Source organism: Pleurodeles waltl, chromosome 6 (genome assembly GCF_031143425.1).
Source record: "Pleurodeles waltl isolate 20211129_DDA chromosome 6, aPleWal1.hap1.20221129, whole genome shotgun sequence".
Classification (NCBI taxonomy): Eukaryota; Metazoa; Chordata; class Amphibia; order Caudata; family Salamandridae; genus Pleurodeles; species Pleurodeles waltl.
The window spans coordinates 1,086,772,773-1,086,797,918 of NC_090445.1; the positions used below are offsets into that span (position 1 = coordinate 1,086,772,773).

Consider the following 25,146-nt stretch of genomic DNA (forward strand, 5'->3'; position numbering starts at 1 on the left):
GTTCCACTCCAAACTCCCATCCAGGTAACACTGGTATGGCTAGTCTCCAAGTGGGATCAACAGTGTGCCCAGAGCAAATCAGGGTCCACACTGAAGCTACTCTAGTTTCTGAGGGTGGGGTGGATTTAGCCACACTAGCTGTCTGGCCGCCTAACATGCAAAAATACAGACAGCAACTCTTAATTAATGGGACTAGAATAGAGGGCCTGAGGGATACAGGTGCCAGTGTCACCATGGTGACAGAGAAACTGGTTTCCCCTGGCCAATACCTGACTGGAAAAACTTACACAGTCACCAAAGCTGACAATCAGAGAAAAGTACATCCCATGGCAATGGTTACTTTAGAATGGGGAGGGGTCAATGGCCTGAAACAGGTGGTGGTCTCCTCAAATATCCCAGTGGACTGTCTGCTTGGAAATGACCTGGAGTCCTCCGCATGGGCTGGGGTAGAACTAAAAACCCATGCAGCAATGCTGGGTATCCCTGAACTGGTGTGTGTGAAAACAAGAGCACAATGCAAGGCACAGGGTGAACAAGTAGAGCTGGAGTCTGGAAGAATGGCCCAGCCTACCAAGAGGAAAGGAAAGTCAGTTGGGAAACCAACTGCAACACAGCCAAAGAAAGGGAACCTCTCTTCTCAGGAAGAAGTTCTGCCCTCTGAGGGAACTGAGCCTTTGGAGCTTGAACCTTATCAGGTTGAGCTCTTAGGCCCAGGGGGACCCTCAAGGGAGGAGCTGTGTAAGGGACAAGAAACCTGTCCCTCTCTTGAAGGCCTTAGGCAGCAAGCTGCTGAAGAGTCCAAGGGCAAGAAAAATGGAACACATAGGGTCTATTGGGAAGGTGGACTCCTGTACACTGAGGCCAGAGACCCCAAACCTGGGGCCACTAGGAGAGTGGTAGTGCTTCAGCTGTTCAGAGAGTTCATCCTAACATTGGCCCATGACATTCCCCTTGCTGGACATTTGGGACAAACCAAGACGTGGGAGAGGCTAGTCAACCACTTCTACTGGCCCAATATGTCCAACATGGTTAAGGAGTTTTGCCTCTCCTGCCCCACCTGTCAAGCCAGTGGTAAGACAGGTGGGCATCCAAAGGCCCCCCTCATTCCACTTCCAGTGGTGGGGGTTCCCTTTGAAAGAGTGGGTGTGGACATAGTTGGTCCACTAGAACCTCCCACAGCCTCAGGAAATATGTATATCCTGGTAGTAGTGGATCATGCTACCAGGTATCCTGAAGCTATTCCCCTTAGGTCGACTACTGCCCCTGCAGTAGCCAAGGCCCTCATTGGTATTTTTACCAGAGTGGGTTTCCCTAAGGAGGTGGTGTCTGACAGAGGTACCAACTTCATGTCAGCATACCTGAAACATATGTGGAATGAGTGTGGAGTGACTTATAAATTCACTACACCTTACCATCCACAAACTAATGGCTTAGTTGAGAGATTCAACAAGACATTAAAGGGCATGATCATGGGGCTCCCAGAAAAACTCAAAAGGAGATGGGATGTCCTCCTGCCATGTCTGCTTTTCGCTTACAGGGAGGTACCACAGAAGGGAGTAGGGTTCTCACCCTTTGAACTTCTGTTTGGTCATCCTGTAAGGGGACCACTTGCCCTTGTTAAAGAAGGCTGGGAGAGACCTCTCCATGAGCCTAAACAGGACATAGTGGACTATGTACTTGGCCTTCGCTCTAGAATGGCAGAGTACATGGAAAAGGCAACCAAAAACCTTGAGGCCAGCCAACAGCTCCAGAAGTTTTGGTATGACCAAAAGGCTGCACTGGTTGAGTTCCAACCAGGGCAGAAAGTCTGGGTTCTGGAGCCTGTGGCTCCCAGGGCACTCCAGGACAGATGGAGTGGCCCTTACCCAGTGCTAGAAAGGAAGAGTCAGGTCACCTACCTGGTGGACCTGGGCACAAGCAGGAGCCCCAAGAGGGTGATCCATGTGAACCGCCTTAAGCTCTTCCATGACAGGGCTGATGTGAATCTGTTGATGGTAACAGATGAGGATCAGGAGGCAGAGAGTGAACCTCTCCCTGATCTTCTGTCATCAGATCCAAAAGATGGCACAGTAGATGGAGTGATCTACTCAGACACCCTCTCTGGCCAACAGCAAGCTGATTGTAGGAGAGTCCTACAACAGTTTCCTGAACTCTTCTCCTTAACCCCTGGTCAGACACACCTGTGTACCCATGATGTGGACACAGGAGACAGCATGCCTGTCAAAAACAAAATCTTTAGACAGTCTGACCATGTTAAGGAAAGCATCAAGGTGGAAGTCCACAAGATGCTGGAATTGGGAGTAATTGAGCGCTCTGACAGCCCCTGGGCTAGCCCAGTGGTCTTAGTCCCCAAACCTCACACCAAAGATGGAAAGAAAGAGATGAGGTTTTGTGTGGACTACAGAGGGCTCAATTCTGTCACCAAGACAGATGCTCATCCAATTCCTAGAGCTGATGAGCTCATAGATAAATTAGGTGCTGCCAAATTCCTAAGTACCTTTGACTTGACAGCAGGGTACTGGCAAATAAAAATGGCACCTGGAGCAAAAGAGAAAACAGCATTCTCCACACCTGATGGGCATTATCAGTTTACTGTTATGCCCTTTGGTTTAAAGAATGCCCCTGCCACCTTCCAAAGGTTGGTGAATCAAGTTCTTGCTGGCTTGGAGTCCTTTAGCACAGCTTATCTTGATGATATTGCTGTCTTTAGCTCCACCTGGCAGGATCACCTGGTCCACCTGAAGAAGGTTTTGAAGGCTCTGCAATCTGCAGGCCTCTCTATCAAGGCATCCAAATGCCAGATAGGGCAGGGAACTGTGGTTTACTTGGGCCACCTTGTAGGTGGAGGCCAAGTTCAGCCACTCCAACCCAAGATCCAGACTATTCTGGACTGGGTAGCTCCAAAAACCCAGACTCAAGTCAGGGCATTCCTTGGCTTGACTGGGTATTACAGGAGGTTTGTGAAGGGATATGGATCCATTGTGACAGCCCTCACTGAACTCACCTCCAAGAAAATGCCCAAGAAAGTGAACTGGACTGTGGAATGCCAACAGGCCTTTGACACCCTGAAACAAGCAATGTGATCAGCACCAGTTCTAAAAGCTCCAGATTATTCTAAGCAGTTCATTTTGCAGACTGATGCCTCTGAACATGGGATAGGGGCAGTTTTGTCCCAAACAAATGATGATGGCCTTGACCAGCCTGTTGCTTTCATTAGCAGGAGGTTACTCCCCAGGGAGCAGCGTTGGAGTGCCATTGAGAGGGAGGCCTTTGCTGTGGTTTGGTCCCTGAAGAAGCTGAGACCATACCTCTTTGGGACTCACTTCCTAGTTCAAACTGACCACAGACCTCTCAAATGGCTGATGCAAATGAAAGGTGAAAATCCTAAACTGTTGAGGTGGTCCATCTCCCTACAGGGAATGGACTTTATAGTGGAACACAGACCTGGGACTGCCCATGCCAATGCAGATGGCCTTTCCAGGTTCTTCCACTTAGAAAATGAAGACTCTCTTGGGAAAGGTTAGTCTCATCCTCTTTCGTTTGGGGGGGGGTTGTGTAAGGAAATGCCTCCTTGGCATGGTTGCCCCCTGACTTTTTGCCTTTGCTGATGCTATGTTTACAATTGAAAGTGTGCTGAGGCCTGCTAACCAGGCCCCAGCACCAGTGTTCTTTCCCTAACCTGTACTTTTGTATCCACAATTGGCAGACCCTGGCATCCAGATAAGTCCCTTGTAACTGGTACTTCTAGTACCAAGGGCCCTGATGCCAAGGAAGGTCTCTAAGGGCTGCAGCATGTCTTATGCCACCCTGGAGACCTCTCACTCAGCACAGACACACTGCTTGCCAGCTTGTGTGTGCTAGTGAGGACAAAACGAGTAAGTCGACATGGCACTCCCCTCAGGGTGCCATGCCAGCCTCTCACTGCCTATGCAGTATAGGTAAGACACCCCTCTAGCAGGCCTTACAGCCCTACGGCAGGGTGCACTATACCATAGGTGAGGATACCAGTGCATGAGCATGGTACCCCTACAGTGTCTAAATAAAACCTTAGACATTGTAAGTGCAGGGTAGCCATAAGAGTATATGGTCTGGGAGTTTGTCAAACACGAACTCCACAGCACCATAATGGCTACACTGAAAACTGGGAAGTTTGGTATCAAACTTCTCAGCACAATAAATGCACACTGATGCCAGTGTACATTTTATTGTAAAATACACCCCAGAGGGCACCTTAGAGGTGCCCCCTGAAACTTAACCGACTGTCTGTGTAGGCTGACTAGTTCCAGCAGCCTGCCACACCAGAGACATGTTGCTGGCCCCATGGGGAGAGTGCCTTTGTCACTCTGAGGCCAGTAACAAAGCCTGCACTGGGTGGAGATGCTAACGCCTCCCCCAGGCAGGAGCTGTGACACCTGGCGGTGAGCCTCAAAGGCTCACCCCTTTGTCACAGCCCAGCAGGGCACTCCAGCTTAGTGGAGTTGCCCGCCCCCTCCGGCCACGGCCCCCACTTTTTGCGGCAAGGCTGGAGGGAACAAAGAAAGCAACAAGGAGGAGTCACTGGCCAGTCAGGACAGCCCCTAAGGTGTCCTGAGCTGAAGTGACTCTAACTTTTAGAAATCCTCCATCTTGCAGATGGAGGATTCCCCCAATAGGGTTAGGATTGTGTCCCCCTCCCCTTGGGAGGAGGCACAAAGAGGGTGTACCCACCCTCAGGGCTAGTAGCCATTGGCTACTAACCCCCCAGACCTAAACACGCCCTTAAATTTAGTATTTAAGGGCTACCCTGAACCCTAGAAAATTAGATTCCTGCAACTACAAGAAGAAGGACTGCCTAGCTGAAAACCCCTGCAGAGGAAGACCAGAAGACGACAACTGCCTTGGCTCCAGAAACTCACCGGCCTGTCTCCTGCCTTCCAAAGATCCTGCTCCAGCGACGCCTTCCAAAGGGACCAGCGACCTCGACATCCTCTGAGGACTGCCCCTGCTTCGAAAAGACAAGAAACTCCCGAGGACAGCGGACCTGCTCCAAGAAAGGCTGCAACTTTGTTTCCAGCAGCCTTGAAAGAACCCTGCAAGCTCCCCACAAGAAGCGTGAGACTTGCAACACTGCACCCGGCGACCCCGACTCGGCTGGTGGAGATCCAACACCTCAGGAGGGACCCCAGGACTACTCTAAGACTGTGAGTACAAAAACCTGTCCCCCCTGAGCTCCCACAGCGCCGCCTGCAGAGGGAATCCCGAGGCTTCCCCTGACCGCGACTCTTTGAATCCTAAGTCCCGACGCCTGGGAGAGACCCTGCACCCGCAGCCCCCAGGACCTGAAGGACCGGACTTTCACTGGAGAAGTGACCCCCAGGAGTCCCTCTCCCTTGCCCAAGTGGAGGTTTCCCCGAGGAGCCCCCCCCTTGCCTGCCTGCAGCGCTGAAGAGATCCCGAGATCTCTCATAGACTAACATTGCGAACCCGACGCTTGTTTCTACACTGCACCCGGCCGCCCCCGCGCCGCTGAGGGTGAAATTTCTGTGTGGACTTGTGTCCCCCCCGGTGCCCTACAAAACCCCCCTGGTCTGCCCTCCGAAGACGCGGGTACTTACCTGCAAGCAGACCGGAACCGGGGCACCCCCTTCTCTCCATTCTAGCCTATGTGTTTTGGGCACCACTTTGAACTCTGCACCTGACCGGCCCTGAGCTGCTGGTGTGGTGACTTTGGGGTTGCTCTGAACCCCCAACGGTGGGCTACCTTGGACCAAGAACTGAACCCTGTAAGTGTCTTACTTACCTGGTAAAACTAACAAAAACTTACCTCCCCCAGGAACTGTGAAAATTGCACTGTGTCCACTTTTAAAGTAGCTATTTGTCAATAACTTGAAAAGTATACATGCAATTGAAATGATTCAAAGTTCCTAATGTACTTACCTGCAATACCTTTCAAACAAGATATTACATGTAGAATTTGAACCTGTGGTTCTTAAAATAAACTAAGAAAAGATATTTTTCTATACAAAAACCTATTGGCTGGATTTGTCTCTGAGTGTGTGTACCTCATTTATTGTCTATGTGTATGTACAACAAATGCTTAACACTACTCCTTGGATAAGCCTACTGCTCGACCACACTACCACAAAATAGAGCATTAGTATTATCTCTTTTACCACTATTTTACCTCTAAGGGGAACCCTTGGACTCTGTGCATGCTATTCCTTACTTTGAAATAGCACATACAGAGCCAACTTCCTACAGGGTGCCACAATTAGTGCTGTACTATCCAGCAGCACAAATACACTGGATCATGAACTGTATCGAAGATCCCCTCGGTTCGGAGAGCCGTATGATAAATGCAGCCCTAGAACATTCCGAAATACACAGGCGGCTGCTGGGTCGCGAGCCCCTCCCGCAACACAGTAATATACTATTAAAAACGGCAGACCGTATTTGGCGTCGGTATGTGACAGTGGGCCAACGACTACCCCCGTACTCACCCAAGATCCCACTGACAGCTATACCAGGAACAGACAAAATAAATGGACGACTGGTTCTGGCAAACTGGGTGGGGAAAGGCATTCAAACTGTGGGTGATCTCTTTGAGGAGGGACGATTATTAACATGCGAGGAACTAGCAAACACGCACACTCTGGGACAAGGTGAATTAATCACATATGGCGCGCTACAACACCTGGTGTGGACCGCCTGGGGTGTAGGAGGTAGAGAGCCGGAGTCGTCACCTGTGCTTCACGAACTTCTGTCGGGCTCTGGTGCACGATCCAGAATTTCTTGGATATACAAAATATTACTAGCCTGCCCAACGAACCTCAACCACAAGGCAGGCCCAGATGGGAAGCAGCCCTACCTTCACCCCTAAATGCCCATACATGGACCATGGCACTCACAACTACACGGGAGGTAGCACGGAATGCCCATTTCCGATTCACTCAATTCAACTACCTCCATCAGACATATCTAACCCCAGTCAGGTTAAACTGAATGTTCCCACAAACCGCCCGACTGCCCCAGATGTGGGAGCTCGGAAGCAGACTTTTATCACATGACGTGGAATTGCCCACCATTGCTTCGTGCATGGCACAACATCACAGCAAAAACAGCCACCTGGTCGGAACTACATTTGCCCCCAGCTCCCGAATCCTGCTTATTAGGGATACGACGCCGCCACGGCAAAGATAAATAGAAACACAGATGCGCGGACCTGGCATTCGTCATATATAAGTGACTCATAGCAACACAGTGGAAATCACCTAGCACACCAGACACACATCGCTGGTCATCAGATCTACTGCATTGGGCCAGAGCGGAAGTACAAACACTACACACGCTGTGCGACAGAGGGGTAGTGATTAAGGGACTGGACACATGGGACACTTTCATAGACCAATTACAAGGGAAAGACGACACCCACCCCCCTTGAATAGCGGACACTAACTCAACATAGATCAACATGAGTGGGGGCCAACACGGGCGCAACTCGCACTTTGTTCATGCGCTCACAAACCTACATAATGTATAACATACCCATACGAGCAGGAGACAATAACTCCCCCTAGTCGCATATACCGTGGTAACACACACCTACAGCAGCGTCCCCTTTTCCCCTCGACCAGCAACTCCCAAACATGTCTCCTCGCCCCCCTCACAACTTCTCCTCTCCATGTTACTCGGCATGCTCCCTTTGCTCCCCAGAAACACAGTGTCCTCCTCCCACCCCACCCCCACACCCTGTCGCTTGGCGCTCAACCACTCCCCTCCCTTCCCTATATCTCATGGTTACTGTTAAACTTGACTGTCATTTACAAGATCTGTTAACATGTCATGCAAAGTGAAGCAAAGTTGCTCCCACCTGGTGACGCAACCTGGTGCAATAGCATGATAAAAGCAATGCTATCACTGTAAAAATTAGATAATTGCAATAAACAGATTTAAAAAAAAAAAAACTTTCACGTTTTGGGAGTCCCCTCAAAAACTGATTCGGATTTACCTATTCACAATATGGTGCACAGGTGTTTAGATTCTGAGATCCTCTACCCGAGGTCACTACCAAGAGTGATGGTATGAAAAGCATTCAGAATAGAAGGAACATGTGGTAGTAGAGTTGGGCAGCCTGCAGATGCAAGAGTACAGTCACAACGCTGCATCCGAAAAGATGTCAGCAACAATCAAGGGGGAAATACTCCTGATCTTGTCAGACTTCACTCGGCTACCCAGAGATGGAGGTAAACATTGCTTAATTAAGAGGGAGCTTAGTTTACCCTGGGTCTGGATGCACCTGTCAGATTCCAGCAAAACAGAGGGTAACACTTGAGGGGATATCTTTGTGCTTACAAAGACAGAGGCAGCTTTGGAATTCTCGGAGGCGAAGAAAGAGACATTTAGCTGAAAGTTGTGAGGCACGGTGTGGTTCAGAGAGCTTATCCTTGAAACAAGTCTAAGTATGGTGATCTAAACCCCAACATTTGGTCGGAGATCGGCTAGAGGGGGCTGAGTGAGAGAATTAGTGTAAGTTGACATTAGTTATCCCAGCCCTCTCCATTACCTCTGGGTCAATATGGGTGTAGTTAGTGTTATTTGTATCTGTTGAATTCAGTGATGGACAACACTTCTGCAATCAATGGTGTCACTTCAGATGCTGCAGTGATGTCATAAATGGTGTCATAGAACATGTCATGAGTGAAATATGTGAGATAATTAGCAATATGTCATGAGCACAAGTTATATTTACTTTAGGGCACGAGTTAGTTTCCAGGGATAACTAAGTGAATATCAGTGCTTTATTTTAGTTTGAAATGTTACATTGTCACTGCAGTTTTTACCTTTAACATTACTTTAAAAAAAAAAAAATTGTGAATTTCTAATATATTTTTAATGTGAAGAAAATAATTTGTTACTTACCTGTAACTCCTGTTCTCCAGTATTGGTACCTTTCATAGATTCACATGCTTGAATCATTCCCCATCGTCGAAGTGCGAGTCCCATGGTATCATAGTAAGAGCTATATGTCAGTAAAATAGGCTCTAAAGAGAATGAAAGATTCAGGTAAATAGCCTATCAATGACATTTTTTTTAAAGGATCAAATTTAAACAATGACCAATCAGGCGATAGCACCCTTAGAACACTCCCAACAGAGGCATCTTCCCTCAGATTTTCCAAGTGCTAGTGGGATAGACCTCACTGGCCAAGAAGGAGAGCCTCTAAGGGGAGGAGTGGGGATCGCATGTAAGTCTATGAAAGATACCAGTACTGGAGTTACAAGTAAGTAACATATTCTTTCTCCCGTGGCGAACAGTGCAATACTTTAGCAATAAAATACACATGATTATGACAGTAGATGGTAAGTACATTATACATTATATGGTAACGGGCTCACCTTATTGGACAAGATGCCTAAGTCCTGCTTGACCCATGGCTGCATCAGTGCACTGTGCTGAATCCAGACAGTAGTGCTGCATGAAAGTGTGCCTGGTCCTCCAGGTTGCAGCACAGCATATACTTTCGATGGGCACTCCAGCAAAAGATGCTGTTGTAGAAACTGCTCTCGGAGAGTTTGCTTTGGTCTTGTGACATAAAGGCCTGCCTGCTTTAGAATGACAGAACTGAACGGCTGATGAAATCCATCTTGCTACGGTGGGCTTAGAGACTGGTCCACTCTTGATACTGTTGCCATAGGCCACAAAAAGTTGATCAGTAGTACGAATATGCTTTGTGCAATGTAAGTAAAACTTTAAACATCTTTTGACATCAAGAGTTTGAAGACTTGTTTCAGCTGCTGTTTGAGGATTGGGACAAAAAGAGCTAAGCATAATCGGTTGATTTAGATGAAAATCAGTGGGAACCTTTGGTATGAATTTGGGATTAGTGTGCAGAATTACCATGAAATCTTTGTACTGTGAGAAAGGTTCCTTAATAGTGAACGCTTAAAGTTTGCTTACTCTTCTAGCGGAGGTAAGAGCTAGTAGAACGTTCGATGTAAGGAACTTCAGTTCAGCCCTGTGGATAGGCTCAAATTAACTTTTAATCAGTTGGGATAGCACGGTATTAAGCTGCCATGCATGTGGTGGTGACTTTATTGGAGGATATGCTCTGAAGAGTCCTTTAAGGAATTGGACAATTAATCTGTGCAGTCACAAGTAAGGAGATCCCAAAGTTCGCCTGTACCTGTAAATAGTATCCAGACAGAGGAATGCACTAGAGTGGTTTTGGCTAGAGACAGCGCATATGGCAACACTTGTACTGTAGGCTATGTGATAGGATGGACTTTAGATTTTTCACATCAAAAAGTGTTTCCATTTGAAGCATCAGAAGCATCTGTTGTAATTATGTATTCCGAAATGGGGGGAAGGAATGTCAGTCCTGCAGAGAGGTTGCTGGAGCTTGTCCACAAGGGAAGTGCTACTTTCATGACTGGTGTGATCTGGATGATGTAGTCGAATTGTCCTCCCACCTGGAGCCACTGCACGTACAGTTCTTCTTGGAAGGGTTACATTTTGATATGAGCATGAGGCACTAGAAGACTGGCAGAAGACATCATGCCGAGTAGAGGTTGGATCAGGCGAACTGAAGCACACTTTCGTTTTGAAAGGGAGTGGGCCAGAATGGAGAGTTTCTGTTGCCCATCTACAGACAAGAATCCCTTGTCAAGCAATGTGTCTAGAGTTGCTCCCAGAAAGGTTATTCTTGTTGAAGGCGAAAGGAGAGACTTCTGGAAGTTCACAGTGAGCTACAGGGTTTGAAAGAGGTGAAGACACCTGGAAGTATCCCTTGATGCCTGCTGGAAAGATAGAGCATTTATCAGCCAGTCGTCGAGGTACGGGAAAACCTGAAGGCCTTGTTGCCACACGTGGGCTGCCACTGAGGCAAGACATTCCGTAAATATTCAAGGGGCAGATCGGAGACCCAAGAGAGGGACTTTGAACTGGTAATCTGAGGAATTTGCAATGGCTGAGATGGATAGGAATGTGAAAATAGGCATCTTGGAGATCGAAGCTGGTAAGAAAATGTGCATGGTTGGGAAGGTAGAGAATTTTCTGGAGGGAAATAATATGGAAAGATTGCTTCTTCAGGTACTTGTTGAGTTTCCTGAGGCCGAGACTGGGGTGACACTCCCCTGATTTCTTCCTCATGAGGAAAAAGCTGTAGTAAAATGTTTGAGAATGTGAAACCTGCTCTACGGCCCCTTTTGACAACATGGCTAAAACGTCCTTGCGAAGAAGATGAAGGTGGGATGAGAAGATTTTTGTTGGTGGAGTCTGAGGAGGAATCTGAATGAACTCCAGAGTATGGCCATGCACAATGAGGCCTAGGACCCATTTGTCCCTAGTTATTTTGCTCCACTGACGAGGAGGGGGACTTTTCCGACCACTGCGTCGTCGACGCCATCATCGACAATAGTGGTACTGACGCTGATGCGGTTGTCAAAAGCATTGGTACAGTCTTCATCGACGTAGCTCTCGTCATTGATGAAGTGGTGGTCATCGTCAAGTTAGTCTTTGTCGATGCAGAAACTATCACTGACAACGGAATAGATGTCGACGGTGAAAGCATTGATGGGCTGCCAGTCATTGAAAGCTTACTTTCAAGTGCCGTTGACAATGGTTTTGACGTCGTTTATGCTGTTTACAATATTTTTACAGTGAACTTGGTCTTTTTTTTTTAAAACAGTTTAGAAGAGGATCTAGGTTTCAATGGAAGGGCTGTAGATGGAGTAGAGGGCTCAGGTTTGGAGTCTGAGGAAGCCTTTTTCATTTTTCCTCATGAGAAGAGCCTTGCGCAGATCCATGATGGCTCTTTTTAAGGCTTTCTTGCTTTGATGAGGGGACTCATAGTGAGATCTTTCTCTCTTTCTGGAAGTCTGTGAGGAGGTGGAACACTCACTACTTTCCTCTTCAGAAACAATGGCAGTCTTGGTCTTAAGTTTCTGCAACCTTAATAAAAGTCTTCCCTCACGGTCTTTGAGGGTTTTAGTAGAAAAGGTTCTGCATATCTCGCAATCTCTCACCTTCTGGGATGGATGAAGGCAATAAATACAGTCCTTATGAGGTTCTTCGGAATGGAGTATTTTCTTACCACAGGTGGCACAAGGTCTGAAGAGCCCTTTCTTTATCAGTTCTGACACACTGGAACAGAAGGGAACAATTTGGCAAACAATAAATCTGAAGGACTGAGCAGAGCTCAGGGAGACTCCCTCACACACGACGTGCAGTAAAAAACTGAAGGAAGATGGCTCTGTTGGGAGTGTTCTAAGAATGCTGTTGCCTGATTGGTCAGTGTTCAACTTTGGTCTTTTTAAAAAAGGACATAGACAGGCTATCAAGCTGAACCTTGCATTCCATTAACAGCCTATTCTACCAATAAAAACTGCTTACTATGATACCCTGGGACTCCCACTTCGACAATGGGGAATGATTCAAGCATGTGAATCTTTGAAAGATACCCCAGTACTGGAGAACATATACTTACAATTCCTAATTAAAACATCACTTTAACCTTTGCTTTTTTTCAGTTAATTTCTAGGGTATTTTTTTTTAACATAAAGTAATATTTTATTACCATATGTATAGCCAACTCCCCTCCACAGCACATGGCCTCTACCCGTGCGTGGCCGGGTGGTTAGCCCCAGGGCCTGGCCGACTCAAGGCACCCACAACTTCATTTATATTTGGAGGCTGAAGGGGGAGCCCCAAGGCCACCGCTGGGTCCCCAGCAAGACCACACTGGGAGCTGGCATTTTCCTTTGCACTCGCCTGAGGGAACAGCATTTGTTTACTGCTTCCGTTGGGTGGGAGAAAAGTGGAGTGCCCTCAGGAAGGAGCATGCAGGGTATGCTTACCCTCTCCAGGCAAGGAACCACAGTGCCCTGGGGTTAGGCTCCTCTTGCCACTGTGTAGTAACGTACCTCAGGGGAGGGGGTCCCCTGAGGGGATACTTGAAAGAGGTGGGGGATGCGTGGCCTCCTTCCCCCTTTTTTTTTAGGGAGGTGCGTGCCTTCTCACCTTTTTACAAATTGGCCCCGGAGAAAGGGGTTTCTCTGGGTCCCATCGGTGGCTCGGGAGAGGGAGATTAGCATGACCCCTCCCGTCTTTTTATTATTTAGCTTCTTGAAGATGGGGTCCTCTGGGCCCATTAGTGGCTCAGAAAGGGGGGGTGCATGCCCCTCATCCCCTGTCTTTAATACCTAATATTGGGTCCCCTCCCATATTTTAATTTTTGCAAATGTGCCCCCCTTTTTTTTTTTTATGAAAAATGGCCTCAGGCTGTGGGTTCCTTGGGGCCAAGCAGCAGCTCAGGAGAGGGGTGGCATGGCCCCTGCCTTGTTTTTAATATTCGCCCCCCTGAGGATCAGTAATTTTAACAACCGATTAAGCTGGTGGTTCCCAAACTTTTTTGACCTGCAGCTCCCTTGACCAATTGGCTGTTGGCCACGGCTCCCCATTACATTCTTGTTTTTGGTGGTGGAGGTATAAGCCTGACCTCATTAGTACTTTTAATCCCAAACATAACTGCGATGAAGGTATGGAGAATCGTGCGTGAAATACAAGGATATGTCTACCCTCTCTTTTCACAATATTTGTGTGCCTTTGGGCCATGCAGTGACTGCATCTGTTTGCTGTTAGTGATGCTCAGCCTGAAACTGGACACATCCAGCCCAAACCAGCCAGGGGCACCGGGGTGACGCAGCGTACAGTTTGGGAATCACTGCTGTCCACGCTCCACCACCATTTCCGGGGAAGTGTTAATAATCTGAAATCATTGTTTTACAAGTAGAGAACATGGCGGTAATATTTATAGTTATTGAGGAGTGTGAGCTCATTCTGGTAATGCTTCACAAACTTGAGAAAGGTGGCTCAACAGAAGAATTAAAGTGACTGCTCCACAGCAGGTGGAATGTACTGTAATCTAGAACTGGACCTTAAACCTAAGGACTCTGGGTAGAACAAAGGTTGATTCCACAGAAATCATTCATTAAAACCCTTTTCCTTTTGTGTTCTAAAAAAAAAGTGCGAAGGAAAAAAATATATATAATTTATTGCTTGACATCAGAATCACTCTGAAACATTCTTAATGTAAACGTTATCCAAACATAGAACCCATTTGTAAAAAATGTGTATTTGTATTTATCTTCAAACAGACAAAAACTCCATAATAAAACAATCAATAAACGGTGCAGACGCCACAATGCTCTGTGGATACTGACCAGACACTGGAACACAGTATGCAATGTCATCTTATTTTGTATACATCTTGTGAACCACTGAAGTAAGGAGGACACTTGGTAAATAAGTAGCCTATCAAAATATAACTTCCTATGCAGCTTCATAAATACAGGTTCAACCAATGTAGAATTAAAATCATGTCTCATCACGGCAAAAATGCGATCCGTACCAGTAATACAGGAGGAACGTAGACTAGGAAACAACTGATTGCTTCATGTATCAGAAGAAATCTGGCATATAGGGTAACTTAAGCTATTCATCTCTGTTCTTTTTTTATTTGTAATAAAAGATCTAGAATTAAAAAATGTATGCACATGTACTTATCGTGTGTGAAAACAGTGAGCTGCAAATGGGTGTGTCACTTGTTCACAAGGGCAAAGTTACATTTCAGGCTCATGTTCAGGGGTGGGTTCCTCTCGCCAGGAGGAATGTCGGGCTTTTTCCACTTTTAAAAACAAGAGAAGCCAGCTTTGAGCTACCGGGCCAGGTAGATCTCCTGGCTGACCATGGAACTCACTGGATGACCCCTGCTGAAAGGAGAAACTCCACGCTGTAGTATGCGCCCACTTACTTCTCTTAGAGGCCAACTCAGCAAGAAGATGCTGTGGGGTAGCCTGCTATCTGGACCATGTGCGGCTGGCGATTTCTGCCAATGTATTGGGTGTTACTATTCTGGTGCCTGTCAGAGCAGTTGGTCCGGGTCTGTTCAGAGCGATGATTTATTTTTTCTAACCACTTGCATGGTTCACTTTAGCGGAATGGAAGATTGCAAGCTTAAATGTACCCTGCTCTTCGGTGTGTGGCTAAGAGGCAGCAAGTGCACCACCTCGAAGGCACCAGACTTGGCGCACCGGGCTAGCCCTCCAGAGGCCGGTGTAATTCACGATGGACCCTGCTCAGCAACTGCGACCACAGCGCCCCTGGATGGGTTTGGTGGCGCACCAGGGTGCCATGGCGCACAGTTTGGGAACGACTTTAAGCGCATATTCACAAACTGATTTTTTTAATACATTAAGTAGTTCTGGGGTATTACTACTCACACACTACAAAATGGCGTTCACTAACCTACGGTAGGAGACCTCCGCCTTCCCTTTCTTTTCTGTGTGGAGACCTCCGCCATGGTGGAAGAGATGTTTACATTCATTAGGCTATCTTCTAGTAGTAAATGTGGGATGGACATGACGGAGTGGCTGAAAACTGAGAATACATACTACGAAAACGGGAGGGGTTTATGGATAAGAGAGGTTTAGAAACGGCCAAGCTACTACCGACACCAAAAAGAGTACGCCAATACTTGTTCCCTAACTACACTGCTAACCTTACTGCCGGCCTAAAGGTAACAGAACTGGAGTAAGCGTACCCCAGCTCACCACTGGAGTGAGTCAAGCACCGTATTAAAGTGATGTTACGGTTAGGCGAAAATGTCTGTTCAAGGTCCGCTAAAACGTAACATTTTATCCACTAAGAACACTAAAATTCACTAGTAATAGTTAACTCAAGTAACTGTAATTCCTGCCCTCGCCATGCACAGTGTTGTCATTAATGAAATGGTGTCATTTCAGTTGTATGAATGTGATGTTATCAACAATGTCATAGAAAATGTCATAAGTGATGGTTATAGCGGATGTTATGAGTGATGTAATATGTGAGGTCGTAAGCAGTACATGGTAAGTGCACAAGTTCTAGTTACCTGCGTAATGTCAAATAGGAAAAAGGTATAGATGTACACCTAGGTACAATACAAGATTGACACATGAGTACATTTAAACATGTAAATTCACCTTCATGAATGGGGGGAGGGGAGGCTTAATGTCAAAAACTTGGTGGCAAAGACACCGAGGTGCAAATATAATTATTTCCACGACTCGGCAGCATTTTTGCCTCAGATTCGGATACTGGTGTGTTTAAACGAGTAGTAACATGTGCAAACACTTTTTGTGCCTGAGTTGTACACATTATAAACCTATTTTTCCATGATTTGCTCGCAATTTCTATCAGCTTGGGGTTAATGACAAGGCAAAGCAGAGTGAAGGTAATTTGCACACAGTTCTGAGGGGTGCACATGCTAAAGCTGCCACAAATATGGTTGAACTCATTTTATCGCTAGCGCTCCGTTCTAATTGATCCTGCAAATGTTCACAAAACTACCCCAAAAATAGGTTTATTATAAACCATCTTGGGTCAAACCAACTCTGTAGTGCAGCCAGACGCCACCGGGAACTAGGGCAAATGGCAAGTATACGATAACCAACTCGATACATCATAACATTCGGTAAATTACTTGTGCCCTGGTGATCACGAGATTTCTGTAGTAAAATACTTGTGTACCAAGGGTTCCAAAAATAGACAAGCACAATGGAAGCTTTCAATAAAAGGTAATGTTGGAAATATGGCTCCCTGTTGTTTTGAAGTTAAGGGCCTCACTCATAAACGCTAGAATTGCGCTTGGACTGGAGCCTTCTGTTTTTAGTGCAGTTCCTCATTTTAATTGCTGTACTTTCCCGTATGTAAATAAATGACATAGCTCCTTGGAAGGAAGTAGTTCTGATTCAACATTAGTTTATGGAGAGTAGGCGCTTGTGACACAGAGTATACGTGTTCCCCACCCTTGGTCACCTCCTGGAGTAAGTCTTCACTGCTCGTCCTTGCTACCATTGGGCTGTCAAGTGTACAAAGGGAGTAACTTGGTTGCCCAACTACAGTGCTGTAGTATTTACAGCAGGGATACCGCCCAGTAACAGAGGTTGCCACCCGACCCAGAAAACGCATGAGAGAGTCTTAAACCCACCAAACAGCAAATATGGAAAGGTATAATGGGCAAAGCTTTGGGTCAGCTGCCCCCATTTTTAGGAGATTGTAGACAGAATAACAGACAGCTGCTGTCACTCCACATAGAGCTAATAGAAGAAATCTCATCTGCGGTGTTGCACTGAGTGCAATGCTCTAACCTTTTGTGCTTAGTGTCTACATCTTGCCTCTTGCAAACCTACTGGTGGAACATAGAGCCTTATTTTTATGTAAATAACATGACAACAGGCAACACATCTTTCGACTGGCCAATGCTACATCCTGTCTTCGCAAGGGCTAATTCACTATATCCAACTCCTTATCAATCATTATCAATTATTCGTCCACCAACAGTATGAAATGAAACCTGGTCAAAATAGAGCAGCTCCTTGTACCTTCCCAGGTCTTATGTGTGCAACGTTTAACCGAGAAGGAAGCCATGGGTCATATTCATTCATTTACTGTCACAATTCAGGCATCCTGCAGGATGGAAAGCTATCACTAGACACCCAGGTTCTCCAAGTTTCGAAAGTGTGTTTTTGGCATTTGGAGTTTTACACTCTTTTATTTGCATTTATTGACCCAGCCTGTCATACCACAATTGTAATACCTTAATTCAATCGAGGCTTGCCTTCAGCAACGACATGTACGTTTCTACTCCTGCAGGCCTGGTTCACTAACACCAGAGAGTTCAAAATGCAGCAGAGAGTTCAAAATGCAGCGGCAAGTCTAGGTAATCATGCAGCAAGAAGAGAACATATCACAATTATTCTAGCTCGATAGCACTGGCGCTCAGTGAAAAATAGGATTGTTTATAATGCTGTGGCAAGTATGCCTGGAGCAGTCTATCAATATTGCCCTGAATGTCTAGCAGACAAATTCTTTAATCGCCCTACAAAAAAATACGTGCAGCCTCTGCCTGTCATTTTGACATCCCTAGAACAGTCGGTAAACCGGCTGTAAGCCGTCTGTAAATTTGGTGATTGAGCTTTTTCAGTTCCGGCAGCAAAGGTCTCGAATCCCGTCTCCTTTGCTTTTCCCTCTGACCTAATTTTATCTGCTTCAAGAAATATCTGAAAACATGTCCATTTTAATGCCCTTGTTTCAGCAGATTTAATAGTTAATGAGTTTTTCTACTGCAAAGATGCGTGGGAAAATTGAAGCTTTAAAAAGTAAACAAAATAGATTAGCACATAAAACACCACAGGGCAGTCGCCTGAGAGTGCAAGTTCAGCCTTAAACAATCACAGCTAAACAATTATAGACCAGTGTCAGCCTAAACCACCACTGAACTCAGCACTGAAAGAACAACCCCAGTTTTAAATCTTCAGAGACCGCGCTGTGGTGGCCATGGCAGCCCGGCACAATCGCAGAGCAGCCATTAAAGAGATAAAACTCACTGTTGAACAGTCTTCCAATTCACCTGCATTTGGTGGGTGTCCTCCTCTTTTTGATGCTATTCACTCACCAGGCAAACAAAATTACTTCATGGAGTCAATAAAGTCAATAGACTTTAACGGGGTCGTCTGCTTTCCTAATCTTTATCACTCTCCAAAAAAGTGCTCATTCATTCCATTCACCATAATATTGGATCATCGTGTTAAAGTTCAGATTTCATCTGCATTATTGATTCAAGAGGTTGACCAGCATGCCTGAAGCCACAATACATCAGAGAACAATAATGTCACAGTTCCGCCTCAATTGTAAAACATTTGTGGCACTACCAAGAACAATCTCAGTCCTACACCATTACAAGGTAGACACTATGGGGTCCAATCTTAGTAATAAGTCACCAAAGATCAAAGTTTAAAAGATACTCTCCAGTCCTAACCATCACCAAGAATGCTTAGCAGAGAACAATGTCAGTACTAAAAAGGCATTACAAAAAAGCCTCATAACAAACCAACCAATACCGTGCACTAAAATGAAACACTTCAGACCAAAAGCACTGCAGAACTCCGTATCAGTCATACATTAATGGGGGACCAGCCACTCCAGATCAACCACTGCTATACCTATCACAAAAGAAGCACTGAATATGTACATTTTAATCACTAAAATTCACACATAGCAGGAGGGATAAAGGTCTGCCTCATTTAGTGCAAGCTACGAGAGCAGACACTCCAGACAAATCTCCTCTCTACATCCCTACAGATCTGCCAAGAGAGACCAATCTTAGTCCTGAAATATTAAAGAGCAGCCACTAATGAGCCTGACAGACTGAAAAGAAGAGGAACGTCAGAAGCCAACCTTAGATCATAGAGAAGCAGGCACCAAGGAGCCCAATCTCAGCCTACACCAAACCATCGGAAAGTAGGCATTACAGAGAGCAATTCAGAAGTAAACCATCGCAATACTTGTACTATATACACCATGTCTAAGGCTGAACCAGCACAAAGCAATAGCTGTTCCTTTGACGGTCACAAACTTTATTTTAAGAGCGAGCAGCCAAAGCTGCCAAATGCTGGGGCTGCTGAATACCAAGTCTGCCAAGTCTTGATTCTACTCAGTACTTCTTTCTTTCACCACCCTACACTTCCTGTCTTTTTATTTCAATCTTGCAGGTAATTTTTCATCCCTCCTCTATCCTTTTGTCATTGTTTTTGCTATCTTCCTCTTCCTGTCTCTCTCTTACTCGAGGTCAAAGTCAGAAGAGAAAACACAAGTCTTGGTCCACCAAAAAAAGAACAGTGGTGCTCCTCACCTGCTAACACTGACACAGATTAAGCATTGCTGAGTAGGCACTATAGAGAACAAGGTTACTTCTAAACCAGTACAGAGAAAGTCTTATGTAGAATACCCTCGTATCTCAAACATAGAGCAGGTGCTGAAGAAGTATGGGTGAGGAGGGTGAATAGGTAGTCGCCTCGCCTCCATCATTTTTTAAATATTTTCTGTGTTACCTTTGCTCTTTTTCTGGGAAGAGTTGGGCCATGGTGACTCCACAGAGACCGGCATAGGCAAAGCGGGCAGGCTCGCTGAGCTGCCTGCCCAACACGACACACTCGTCCATGTCGTCCTTCATGGCAGGGCTGCCACCGCTCTGCAAAATCCACCTGGGAGAGGAAAAGGAAAATCACTGCACGGCCCACGCAGAGTGCAACAAAGGGCTTCTGGTAATCTCTTTCATTTGCTGGCATACACTAAGCCGACACTGCAGCTCAGCCTGGCACAGCGGTCACTCAAACCCACAGAAAACTAAGAGCTTGAACTTTAGCAGAGTTTAGAGGGAGCAGGAGGAACAGGGGGAGAGAGAGGGCAGCAGGCAACGAAGGGTGGCATGCTAGTGGGGCAGAAAGGAAGCAGAGAAAGTGTCCAGGAGGGGTAGGAGCAGACAAAAGGGGCAAGTGAGAGGGAAATAGAGTGTAGTTCAAACAGCAGAAGCAGAGCGGGGAAGCAGGAGAGTAAGGGGGGGGGGGGCAAGAGGTGCAGAAGGGAAGCAGAGGCGGGCCTGGAATGTGTGTTGCATAGAGGGGAGTAACAGGGATAGATGACACAGGATGCCCCCACCACCTACTGGTAACTTGATGAGTATCTCAAACAGTACTAACAGCACTGTCTCCCATCACACACAAAACAAGCACGGGAAAGGCAGCAGCAGTGCAATTGTCCTTTAGATGCAGGAAAAAACGCACACGAGAAAAATAATTAAGAACTCCCGCACCAGCAGTTGCTGAGGGGGTTACCACTGGGCCTGCTGGTACAACTGTTGTAGTTTTCTGTCACATTAAAACTTTGACTGGATGCAGAGGCCTCAAAGCAGATCATCATAAATAATACTGGATAACCATAGAGTTACCGGCGACAAGGACGGCATCTACACAGGATGCTAAAAAAACCAAATGTACAGAAACAAAAATGAAGAACGTAGGAAAGTACACGAAGCGAAAAAGACACATGGAGTTAGACTTAACAATGAAAAGATTTGAAGAAAGAAAGCATTAAACGATTATCGATTTGAAGAATGAGAGAAAGAAAAGAAGTATAAAAGGAAAAAAAGGATTCAAAGAATGAAAGAAACAATGCAAAGAAGGAAAAGGAGAAGAGAAAAAAAAACGAAAGGACACGAAGGATGAACGATAGGAAGCAAGAAAGAATTGGCAAAAAGCTAATTCATGTCATGAAGATGACATAAGAAAACAAAGTGGAACCAAAAAAAGATACATGCAAGAAAAGAGCTGAAAAGTGAAAGAGTGAAGATAGAATAAAAACTGGAAAATGATACATAGGAAGAAAATGAAAAATAAATTGGGATGGAAGGGAAAAGATGCAAATAAAAAATATGCCATGTGACCACTCAAGGAAAGAAAAATTATGAAAGCAAGCTAGAAAGAGGAAAATGGAAAAAAGTGCACAGAAAAATAAAGACACCTCAAAACAAAGTAAAGAAAAAGAAAACCCTCGGAATAAAGGAAAAGTATAGCTTGGAAAAATGAAATGATGGCAAGAAATATGCAAATAGAATGACTGAATAGGAGAGAAGGATGTAAACCGAATAGTAAAAAAACAGAAAAATAATGGAGGAAAAAGCAAAAGAAGGAGGAAAGAAAGAATGAGGGAAAGATAGGCCAATAGTTAACATATCTGGAAGAAAGAGATCGAAAGAAGGACAGGGGGAGGAAGGCAGAACCAGAAAAATAAATCAGGGTATACATAAAGGTAGACAGATGTGTGTGAGATGGGACGAGAGAGGAAAGAAACAGGTGGAAGGAGACCGCCGAGTAAAAATAGGAAGAGAACTGAAATGGGGAAACGCTGGAGTGCAATAAAAAGGGAACAAAGAAGGAGTGTGCGGGGTGATGGAATAGCACTTCGTGGCAATAACAGAGAGACATACATAGTCGTAAGAGAGAACATTAAAGATTTAAGTGAGAGACAAGTTTTTAAGGACGGAGAAATGGAGATACTCTGAATGAAAGAGGTCGAAACTGAGGTGCTAAGGATACTTATACTGATTAGGTGGGTATTTCGGGTATTCGGGTATTGTGATACCCTGTCATTCTGTGCACATTTTAGATACTAGGATGGCCCTGACAAAGTATCATTACGGCGTCCTTGGCACAACTTAGGACTTCTTGGCATAATGTATGCAATAAGGGCACATGATGGTACTGACACAATACACATGCTAACTTGCCTTTACAATAGACTTTCTGGGCATCATGGTGGCTGTCTTAAAAGACCTTTTATGAGCATCCTACTCGGCTTAGAAATTGTTATGGAAATGGAAGTCAAAATGTTCTTTTTTGTTACTATGTTTCCTTGGGGAGGGGGTGGGCAGGCAATATCCTAAAAAGCCACTGAGGAGGATGAGACATGTCTGACACACCATAAAAGTGCTTGAATATTTAATAGGAGCCCACTTCAGAGCTGCCGGTAAAACCTGTGACAATTTATTTCAAAAAGATGTTGTAAAATACACAATGTAGTAACATTTTTTCAAACATTTCTTGGGAAAGAAGAACTCCCACAACCTCTGCCGGAATAACAGCTGCAGTATGGACAGCCCTTTATGATTTACATTACTTGCTGAATATTCAAACAAAACCTACAGCATAATCTTTCAAGCTGTGAAATGAAGCATTGTTGTAAATATTTTGTCAAGGAGACAATCTCCCAAACCTGACTCACTCGTCTCACTCTCTTGGCGCTACTAAGTGTATGGTTAAAGGTGCAAGTATTTATGACTGCCTTGTACATTCTACAGCTCGGGATCCTCCCTTCACACAAAGAACAGGCAAAAGGCAGTAAACATCAGTACGAGTTCAGAACAGGTACTGAATCAGCAGAGGGTGTGAAAGCTTCCCTACAAAATAATTACAGTGCTTAAGTGAATCCAACTGCATAGATGGGCACTAACTGCACCTGTGCACATGCTCAATGGGTCACACGTGTTTTTAAGTCTCCTTGCAGGTAGGTGGCCATGCAGCAGGATACGGCAGGGAGTGAGCCCATAATTAGCGGACCCCTAAAACAGTGGGCCCATTTGCAATAGTTTTCTTTGTCCATACCTTAATAAGGCCCTATTCTTATACTTAATACTGAGCATCTGAGGAGAATCTGTGTGTGTGTAGACCTTTTCGAACCGAGTGACAGCAGGATCTTCTATCTTGCATATTGCAACTACACCAAGGTATCCCTTGAGTTATTAAGGAGCACATACTTTGTAGATCCATTACTACTGCTCGAGAACAAGTGACAATTATGGAGACATTATTTGGCCTGTGAAGAAGACGATGAGTGTGATGTTATTTACATACATGCCTAAATGTTGTGTATATACTATAAAAATGCATCGACTTAAAAATGTGATGCTATAATTTCATAAATCAATTGTTAAAAAAAGCTTAAGCATTATTTTACACATACACGCATTTTAATTAAGTTTCCACGTTTTCACCCTATGTTGTACACTGCACATTTTAGCTGAATCATTCCAGTAAGCATAGCCACATTGTGATGCTGGCGCAATGAAGCGAGGATTTCAGAAAATAGTAGAGTCAGCTCTTGTTGGCGATACACGTATCTTTTCATTAAGGTCCACTCACATTCTTCCTATTTGGAGACCCTTGTACCTGCTCACTAGTGCCTACCTGTAGGTTTCCATTTTCACACGTTCTCACCTCCATTTACTTGTCTTAAGAAAAAGTGTAAGAATGTAGCACCTTAATATGTTGATTTTAGTATTATATGCCCCAGTTGATCGGAGAGTCGGTTGATCAGGCAACTGCCTTGCTTTTTTTGAATGTTTGTTGGCTATTTCTGCATTAACCACATGTTAGACTTCCAAGTACTATCTTCAGTGTCTGTGTTTTCCACGCTTAATCTCAGTACACCAAATTTAAAAAGCATTTGGTTTGATTTTTATTATTCTCTACAAATCTGATGTATGCCCGTTTTGGCTGATATCGACGAGGATGGAGTGGTGAACGGTGATGAAGGCAGCTGAGAATTTCAGCAATAGCAGGAGGAAGAGGTCATCTTTATCTGTGGTCAGCAGGATGTCATCTACAAAGCCTAAAGTATCAGTCTCTGTACTGCAGCGTGATGTGAAACCAGATTGATAGTTGTGCAGGAGATGGTTAGCACAGATGTGATCTTGGAATTAAGCATGCACTGCTTTTTCTATAACCTTGCCAATGAAGACAGGTGAGTGATGGGCCGAAAAGGAAAAGTCATGCGTAGAAGAAAGTACAGTTGCTACAGGTCACCTTCACTGTAAGCACTCTAATAATAAATGCAACCAGAAGTGCTTCATGAGCACAAGGCCAAACAAGAGAAACTGTGCATTGGTGTCTGTATGCAAGCTCTGACCTGGCTCACATGTTGTATGCTGAATGTTGCACAAACAAAAGGAAGCATGTATGCAGGTATGTATGTGCTTGGTATATGTATATCACAAACCTAGGCAAAAGGCAGTGAAGAGCTCTAAATGGTAAAAGTCAAGCAAACAGTGAACCATGATAGGGGAGGTAGCTGGGTTCTGAAAGAGCTGTTTTGTACAGTTAATGCATTATGATGTAGTGTTCTTAAAATGAGGTACCTTTTAAACTTTTTCCTTAACTGGAGTAGGGTTGGGGCAGTCCTAGTGGATACAGGAATGCTGTTCCAGGTCCAGGGTACATAGAAAGAAAGTCTTTCTTGCTGTTGGTTTTACTTTGTACACCTCTTAATCTCCAGACTGATGGTTTCTTGGTTGAAGGTGTGCCGAGAGGCACCGGAGATGGTGAGCTTGTCTGCAGGATAAACAAGGGTGCTGGTCGTGATGGCTTTGTAGATGATGTTGCTGATTTTGAAGATGGTGCGGGATGGCAAGGATGCCAATGGAGATCAATCATAATGAGGATGATGTCATGATATTTATTCAGGCCCTGGATAAGAAGTACTGCAGCTTATAGAATGTTCTAATGAGGACTAACGTGAAGTCTCAGAGGGCATGGAGCAGGGCATTACCACCATCTGATGCAAGATTACAAGGGTTTCAGCAGCAGGTCTGAAGTCGCTTTCTTAAAGAAACGGTTTCACTTTCTTTAGATGAGAGAGAGCTGGCACCAGGCCATTTCTTTTGCCAATCTATTCCTTGAGTGAAAGGTAGGTGTCCAGGGTGACTTCAATGGACTTGGCATTGGGTGAAGGTGGGGT

General features: G+C 45.2%; 1 protein-coding gene across 2 annotated transcripts in view; it reads right to left on the minus strand.

Moving 5' to 3' along the window:
• The window catches only part of TMCO4 (transmembrane and coiled-coil domains 4), a 488,865-nt gene that overhangs the window by 425,038 nt on the left and 38,681 nt on the right, over positions 1–25,146 (minus strand). For both annotated transcript variants that reach the window (XM_069240165.1, XM_069240164.1), the window contains one exon: positions 19,908–20,060. In XM_069240165.1, the coding sequence (XP_069096266.1) occupies positions 19,908–20,029 (122 nt within the window). In that variant the 5' untranslated portion in view covers positions 20,030–20,060. The remainder of the gene's footprint in view (positions 1–19,907; positions 20,061–25,146) is intronic.